At 46.4% G+C, this 9,048-nt stretch overlaps 1 protein-coding gene across 1 annotated transcript; it reads right to left on the bottom strand.

The window, feature by feature from the left end:
* Positions 1-979: 979 nt before the first annotated feature.
* LOC308150172 (serine/threonine-protein kinase 31-like) lies at positions 980-9,002 on the bottom strand (the record flags this gene model as incomplete). The annotated part of the gene is made up of 18 exons (XM_080523031.1): positions 980-1,084; positions 1,174-1,233; positions 1,455-1,580; positions 1,789-1,938; positions 2,035-2,121; positions 2,251-2,379; positions 2,691-2,816; positions 3,285-3,476; positions 3,676-3,798; positions 3,935-4,087; positions 4,964-5,035; positions 5,151-5,320; positions 6,191-6,422; positions 6,576-6,725; positions 7,021-7,089; positions 8,646-8,744; positions 8,837-8,889; positions 8,987-9,002. 18 exons carry the CDS (start codon positions 9,000-9,002, stop codon positions 980-982), a joined length of 2,112 nt encoding a protein of 703 aa, XP_080379157.1.
* Between the last annotated feature and the right edge of the window lie 46 nt (positions 9,003-9,048).

The following is a 9,048-nucleotide window of genomic DNA, read 5'->3' as shown; positions in this document are numbered from 1 at the left end:
TTAGACAGGGAGGGTGTGTTGAGTACCAAATCATCAACTCGCAATTCCTGAAAATAGAGGGTACAAAAAGCAACCATGGCCCTCAGCCAGTTAATGGAGAGAAAACGTGTAATGACAGCCAATTTCTTTAAGGAGCATTGTCCTGGGGAAGGTTCAGAGAGTTTACAGGATATTGGTGCTGACAACCTCCCCGTCAGGCAGCCGGGGAGTTCAGAACTGTGTTACACAGTACATCATATCAAACACTAGCCAACTAGAAGCTGTATGCTGGTGATTAATGTCTTGTTTTTCCAGAACAAATTCAAAATATTCAAAATATCTGTATTTCGAAAACTTTCAAAATATCTGTATTTTAGCAGCCAAAAGACCTGGAGCTTTTTCATTCCTGCTCCTCCTGAGACCTGCAAATCCATTTAATTACAGAGCATATCACTCTTCATTAGAAACATTACCACATCCCTTTAATTACAGAGCATATCACTCTCTTCATTAGAAACATTACCACATCCCTTTAATTACAGAGCATATCACTCTTCATTAGAAACATTACCACATCCCTTTAATTACAGCGCATATCACTCTCTCCATTAGAAACATTACCACATCCCTTTAATTACAGAGCATATCACTCTCTCCATTAGAAACATTACCACATCCCTTTAATTACAGAGCATATCACTCTCTCCATTAGAAACATTACCACATCCCTTTAATTACAGAGCATATCACTCTCTCCATTAGAAAATCTCCACATCTTCTGAACATTGTTTTTTATTATTATGTTTTGCAATGTCATAGCTGTAGGGTAATCGAACATCACCTGTTTACATATCCAAACATTTATATTTCAAATAATATACTGTGAAACCAAATTGTCACATTGTCACATCAACAAAAGGTAAAGAACAAGAAATACATAAGAAAGAAAGAAAGATGTGAAACAGTCAAACAAATATTTGTCATTTGCCTCTACCACTCTTCATGCTTGGCCACTCAGGAAGTAGTCATCTGCCAGGACTTGAGCAGCAGTCAGTCTTCCTTGGCGTGCCAACAGCTTAGGGAGCAGGGCTTGGAGTTTGGCCTCCTGGAAAACAGGAAACACATCCACTGTATAGGCTTAGAAACAACATCTAAACTCTTGATGAATGGAGAGGCTCTCTCTGTGTTCCTCACCACATCCAGGGTCAGGTTGGCAGGGTCATCCAGAGCACCGCTGGACGTTGGGACGTGCAGCTGAGAGCAGAGAATTGTCATTGCCATGAAAACCATCACATTTACTGAACATTCAGTAAAAACACTTCCAGGACAATATGCAACAGTTGATATGGGAACTTGTACCAACCCGACCCCCTTTTTAAAATGTTTTTTTTATCTCCTCTAGCCTGCCTGGAACCCCATCAGATTCCTGCTCTATTCCATCCAGACTGTTCCGTAGTGAATCCCTGTGGACTCACCCAGAGCAGCAGGCACCCGAAGGAGTACAGGTCGCAGGCTGGAGACGGAGCGGAGCCGTCACGGAGCTCTGGGGCCACCAGGCTGATGGAGCCTGCCACCATCCCCCTGCCCACCGCCCGCTGCCCCTGGAGCAACACACACAGCTACCACTTCAGATGGACAACACACCCAGCTACCACTTCAGATGGACACAACACAAACCAATCAGAACCACATTCACAGCAGCCTAAAAAAGTTACATCAGTTTTTTTTTTTTTTTTTATAACATCCACTTTCCACACAATGTGGAATTTCCATAACAGTCTCATGACTGGTGACCTGTTTACCACTTACAGTGGCCTTGGTGAAATCAAAGTCTCCCAGCATGCCTTGCTCTCGCATGAGGACGAACACGTTGTTGGGGTTCAGAGAGGCGTGGGTGACGCCCACAGCCTGCAGGGCCTGTAGACCCTGGGCCACACCCCTCATCACCATGGTAACCTCCTAGAGTGTGAGAAACAACCGTCGGTTGGTTTACTGGACGCCAATAGAGGACAAGAGGATGTTCGATGTAGCTGGAACTTATGGAAGAGGCCTCACTGTGGCAGTGAGCGGCTGGACTGCTTGTACCGCCTTCAGACTCCCGTGGGGGAAGTACGGCACCATCACATAGGCAAGAGGGTCAGACTGCAGAGAGAACATTGTTCATCCAGCATCAATGGCAGGAGAAATGCAAGAACTCAGGTATGTTACAGATGATGTGAAACATAAAAACAGGGGTCCTGTTTAGGGACGTGAGGGTGTACTGGGCAGTACCTTGCCAAAGAACAGTGCCAGAAGAGGGAGGACAACTCCACCGTCAGTCCCATTCTCAGTCCTGGCCCGGTGGAAGAGTGTGGTTCGCTCCAGCACCCCAGCCTCTGCCTCCTCATCTACACTGTAACCCTGAGGAACCCAAAGACAGAACCCAGCCTCCTCATCTACACTGCACACACTGAAGGCCAAGGTCTCTCTTAGTTGGTGCTTAGTTGGTCAATTTCAGCATTCTTAAGCACGTCAAATAACACAAGATGACTGATTTACTTGTTTTCCCCATTTGAAAAGTCGATGCTCGTGTCTGGGCATCGTGAACAACATGGTTTCATATACCTGGTTTCCACTTGGACGAGGGTTTGAGGGGGTGTGGTTACCTTGAGGACGAGGGTTTGAGGGGGTGTGGTTACCTTGAGGACGAGGGTTTGAGGGGGTGTGGTTACCTTGAGGACGACCCTCTGGCCCTGGTACTCGGTGCACACCAGGGGCCGGCGGCCGCTCAGCTCCCTCATGGGCTCGGCATCAAACATGTCCCTGTCCAGACTCTTCACCAGGAGACCCCCGGAGCTCTGCACGGGACAGGAGGACCGTCAAACCAACTCATCACCCAGAATGACACATCAGTATGGACTCACAGTGAGCAATCCGGGCCAGCCTATGACAAGCCTACATCACATTCTATAGACTTCAGTCATGTTATGTGAGAAGTCGTCTGAAGTGCATTGAACATAACAGGAACATAACTAAGCCTCTTCATTTCTCTCCTCTCTCTTCATGCATACAACCTCCCCTACCCCTAACCATCTCCCCTACCCCTAACCATCCCCCCCTCCCCCCTTGGACATTGCTGCATTACTGTGTTCCCTGTTTGTTAACTCTGTGTTCTATGTGCTCATGTTATCTGTTGCTTGTTGTTTCTGTGTTTTTCTGTTTTTCCCATATTGTCTTTGAGCCTCGGAAAAGCGCTATATAAATACAATGAATTATTATTATTATTATTTCTCTGTTAGTTAACTGGGTGTGGCGTCATACCGTACCTTGCCTAAATTCTCAGACCAGGTGCACAAGGCGTGGAGGGCCTTGTCTGTCCCGTCTCTGACAGCTCTGGTGTGCTGATCCCTCAGAGCATTCCACTGGTAGAACTGCTCAAATGCATCATCCACCACCCCCTCCACCACCCCCTCCACAGAGGCCGGGCCAAACACCGCAGTCAGAGAAGCTCTCACCTCCTGCGATACAGGAAAAATACTTATTGATAGCAGCAGCTTGTAGACATAAATGTTAATGCATACTTACTCGACATTCAGTTACACACTAACCCCCCTGATCCCTCAATCAACAAGAGGATCTTCCACAAGACAAATCGCTCAAATATTTCGAATTATGGAAAAAAAAAAGTTGGCATTAAAGTTTTTATTCTCCAATAACCTCAAGTTTGTCCACACGCCAAACAGCCAAACACTTTGCCTCCTGCAGGAAGGCATCTACTGTGGCTGTCAGCGCATTCCGCGACAGATTTCTGTCGTTTATCAGATCCACGAGTTGCTCCTTCTGCAAAAGTCAAGACAAAAGACATTGGCACCAGTGGCTGGGATTGGACTGTGTCACAATTGTATGGTTAAGGAATAACTGTACTCTTTTAGGGACGTGTACAAGCAACAGCACACCCCCTCAAATGACAACTCACCGTCTGACAGGCCTTCAGCTTCTCCTGAGCGATCCTGTAGTTCTCCCATGCCACATCCACCTTCTCCATGGCAACAGGGGCAGAGGTGCTATTATTTATGACGACGCTGATTGACCGCGTAAGGCTCAAAAGCTCGGCCACTTCCCTCATGGCCTGAACACGGAGGAGGGGGGGACAGAACAGAAACACTGCAGCAGCACTTCCATCCACAACAGTGGCTGACTCAGTTTGTGCAGCTGATGAGAACATTAGCCACCTTTATGCTGACACACACTGTATTCAGTCCAACACTATTCTATATACCTCCAACTACTGTACTTGCAATACTGTACCTATCGCTTATCCCTATCGAGTTTTTATATCACTATTTTGCACTTCTGGTTAGATGCTAAACTGCATTTCGTTGTCTGATACGTGTACGTCTGATACGTGTACTCTGCAGTGACAATCAAGTTGAATCTAAATCTTAATTCCTCAAAAGCCCATAGCCTACTCGCTGCACTACCAGGCCCCTTCCACACTGATGACTCTGCCAACAACAACAAAAACACAATGGCGGAAACATTCACAAACTTACTTTTTACAAACATAAATCTGTGAACAACCTTCTGAGGAAGGTTTGAAACTGGTGATTAAGTTGAGACGCAGGTTCTCTCACGTGCCTGTTCTTTCTGACTTGGGTGAGCTTTCTGTGTCCGTTTCCTTTACGGCATTTAGCAGACGCCTCTATCCAAAGTGACTTGCAACAAATACATTTCACTAAGTAAGTGAATCATCTGTCAGTCATAGCAGGAAAAAAGTCATATATGCTCAAGCCTGGAGCCATTGGCAGTCGTCGTGCTAGAAGAAGTTTGTTTGTCTTTTTTTTTCCTCTGACCAGTCCTAATCTTAACAAGCCATGAAGCATTAAGAGAGTCCATAGCATGTCCCCTCATAGCAGGTCATTAAGAGAGTCCATAGCATGTCCCCTCATAGCAGGTCATTAAGAGTCCCTAGCAAGTCCCCTCATAGCAGGTCATGCGCCTTCACCTGCAGCTCCACCATAGCTCCTTGCAGGTACGACCACCATCTCTTCTTTCTCTCCATCTCCTCTTTCAACTCCTGTGAGAACACGATACCACACGACATGTGTCACGCCAGGTTTCTACGCTCGTACTCTATACGGCTGAGTGTATGTGTGTGTGTGTGTCGGGGGGGGGGGCACTGCATGTTTAACCTGTAGCTTAAAGGAGGTGTCTCTCAGCTCTTTCTCTGCGCTTTGAGTGCTCTGCTGCTCGGTGTCTAGTGCTGCCTTCAGCCTCTCGTTCTCCTCCACAAGGTCCTGGTCCACAGGTGTGGCGGTGCTTCTCTCCCTGCTGGAGGCAACGACAGTGGAACTGATCTTACCTCTCAAAAGGATGAGAGGCATCTGTTAGTCATTACTGAAGGCCATGACCCCAATCAGCAATGTTCATTAGTTTACATTGCTAAATCTCTGGCTAACCTTTAGCATCTATGCAGACCAAGGTTCATATCTCTCCTCACAATACACACATTTGAACCACACCGAGTATGGCTGGATGATCCATCATTCTCAATTAAAACTATTATACTGAAGACACAAAAACCCAAATCCCCACTCCACCAGCTTTTCATTTTAAAATCACCAAATGACTTCCTTGGCACCAATACAACCACACCACAGTAGAGCAGTACAACCACACCACAGTAGAGCAAAGTAAAAAGGATCAAAACATGGGGGTAGTCGTTCCATAAACATGACCTGCAGAGCACTGATAGCTGAGGATTTCTCTCTGCACGACACAGCCGAGAGCCGTATCAGCTACAGACCAGAGACAGCTCGCTGGTAGGAGCACAGCCCCTCCTAGCACCTAATCCGGACCACTGACAGAGATGGCAATAAGGCAAAGTTCCCAAATCCCGTACCTAGCTAAGCAGACTATATTCTCTGTCTGTTTGAAACCACTGAGTGTCACAACGACATTCACAGATGTGAATTCATATCTGTATGAGTGACGACACAAACACAGCAGCCAAAAATGTATTTCAGAATTAAGAGTGGAGAGAAAAATGAGTTAGAAAATGGGACAAAAGTGTTTGGTGTTTTTCTATAGACTGGTGTCATACTTCACTGACTGTGGCCTCTGGTCAGGTAAAGCTGGGTAGAGTTTAGGCATGCACACTGGTAAGGCCACCATGTGACCATCCCCCTGGGGACCCCTCTCCTTCTCCTGGGGACCCCTCTCCTGGACCCACTCGGCTGCCAGGCTGGAGGGGTTGTGGAAGGGCTGTGCGAACACGGGGCTCTCGCGGTTCCCCCTGGGAGGCTGGGGTTGAGTGTGGCAGCAAACTTCATCTTTATCACCTCGTCACCGATGTCCCAGTCCCCCTGGAAGGCCTGGACCAGGATGGTGCCGTCAAAGCAGACTGACATCCTCTGAACACAGACTCTTTTCCCAACAATCAGATTCTGTAGGAAGGCCTTTCCCTGGGACGACAACGTACGTTTTAATAAGCTGGGAAGATGTGTGGAATGTCTCTTCAACGTTTCAACCTAATCCACATTCACAACTGAATGAGAAATATTCACAATTCATTGGCGTGATCAACAGCCCTGCCAGAGATTCAGACTAGGTCTTACCTGATGGGAATCTTCATCATTGGACACATGGGAGCCCCAGAACTGGAACCTCTTGGCCAAACAAGGTGACTGTAGATCTTCTGGAAGCTCAACCAGCTCTGATCGACTGACATCCTCTGTGTTCCCATAGTCGACGTAGCACACATGGAACTGGACACAAGGTAGAGATTGAATGGAGCCTTGTTCATTTTAAGGCATTCATTAAAAAAAAAGCCTTCATTAAAAAAAAATGCAATCAGCACAACATTGATCTCTCATTAACTGGGCTACCTGCTAAGAGCCTGAGTGTATCAATTCCAGTCAAAATGCACATTTAATCTCCTAGCCAGGAAAAGTGATTATTAAGTGCACAGCCTAAGGTGGATTCCTTATCATTTTTGATGTGTAAAAAAGCATCAACATGATTTGATACCACTCATACTCAAAACTGGCAATAACTCACCTTATCATCAGTCTGGTGTTGTACTTTACACCTGTACCAACACCCATCCTCAGAGGACACTGCCCCATACATCTATACGAAGAGGAGTGGGTTAAGAGATCAGCATATTACACATGCATAACCATATAGTAGTATATAGGCAGGGCTGGACTTAGGGGGGTGGGGGCCCCTGGGCTTGAGTCATTGTTCGGGCCCCTACCTACACTAAAAATGATAAGCTACAACTACACCAACCAGAACCTATGACCAGAAACACACGTATCCCAATGGAGTATGTTATTGGCATAAAGCACATGAAGAAAAAGCAAGTGTTAGGCCTGAACCAAGCGGTCAAATGTGGCAGAACCCCAGAACAGACGGACACAGAGACAAGGGTGACAATAATAACATTGTTATTTAATAAAGACAGACAAAATAACAAACCTACACTAACAGGGCCTACGTGGGGGGAGTGTGTGGGTGCCTGAGACGAAATGTAAGTGAGGTGTGTATTGGACAGCTACAGTATGTGTCTGGGCGCGAGTGTCTAGCGTGCAAAAACTAATGTGGTGTAGATATGTAAATGCGGAGGCTGTTGTTCAATGTGCGTGTACTGACCAGTCCAGAACTACGAGGGGGTAATCCAGGGAGAGGGGTCCGGGAGGACTAGCAAGGGGGTGAAGTCCGTCCGTGATGAAAGGGGGAGAATCCAGAGGGTGGCATGTTGAGTGAGAACGGAGGGAGGTTGGGAAGGCTGTCCGGAGATGATGGGATGGAATGGTGGAGGAGCGGGGAGTGACACTGGGATGGCAGGGGAGGAAGGTTCCTTGGATGGTGAGAGAGAAAAACAAACACAGGTAAAAATAATAAAACGGATGAGAACATATATATATATATATAAGGATATAGCCACAACAGCAAGGCCGTTCTGTGAGGACAACAGAAAAACTTAGGAGTAGGCTATACTTGAATAGCCACTACAACACAAGAATAGCAAGTGGTCCCTCAGCAGAGAGAGAAAGAAAGAGAGATGTTAGGCCTAATCAATACTATACTAGCCCACTGTGTTTGTGTGTGTGTGTGTGTGTGTGTGTGTGTGTGTGTGTGTGTGTGTGTGTGTGTGTGTGTGTGTGTGTGTGTGTGTGTGTGTGTGTGTGTGTGAGTGAGTGAGTGAGTGAGTGAGTGAGTGACACAAAATCAATACAGCAACAGTCCAAATTAAATCCATAAAATAAGAGATAGATGCTTACCATTTAGAAGTTATGCCTTCTGGATTTCTTTGCAACAAAGTCCTTGATCAGGTCAGTAAAATCCACTTTCCGAAGCAGGTCACTCTCAAGCGACATCAGAGTCAGATGATTGACCCTGTGCTGTGCCATTGTGGATCTCAGTCTATTCTTCACCAGTCCCAGCTTGGAGAAAGTGCGCTCACCACTTGCATTAGTGACAGGTAATGTCAGGTAAAGCCTCAAAGCAACGCTGAAGCATCTACGACTGGTTTGAAAAACCCAGTAAGTTTCTGAGTTTTTCTCAGTGTCTTGTAGCCCGGGGCCCCTGTGCTCAAGCCCAGGGTAGCCCATGCATAAGTCCGGCCCTGTATATAGGGAAGAAGATATTCTCCATCTCTCCCGATCTGTCTTTTTCATTACCTGCTGAGGTCTGGGGATTCCAAATACCTTTGGGGATTTGGGGCATTTGTCTGCCAATGCTATGCTCATGTTTTCATTTGCTTGGTCTTCGCTGACATTCTACGATAACAAACGAGAAACAACGTGGTATATTGAGTTCATGTGTCTGCATATTCAAAAAGGTTGCAAACTAACAGCTCTGCCACGTGTACCTGAGCCCAGAACGTGATGGCATCCACAACGTGGGTAACGACAACAAGCTCCACTAAAATGAAATGAAAAAAGAATGAACACAGATTATGCTCTTTTACATTCATCTGAAATGTTTAGAACTTCACGTAGGGACGGCGAAAAATACTCACTGTTCTCGCTCTCCATGTCGGATTGGTCCATGAGTTTATACGTCAATTGACTGAAGTACGAA

This window comes from Nansenia antarctica (genome assembly GCF_963989245.1).
Source record: "Nansenia antarctica genome assembly, chromosome: 1".
Taxonomy (NCBI): Eukaryota; Metazoa; Chordata; class Actinopteri; order Argentiniformes; family Microstomatidae; genus Nansenia; species Nansenia antarctica.
The sequence above is the reverse complement of the archived record's forward strand: the minus strand, read 5'-3'. Positions and strand labels throughout refer to the sequence as shown.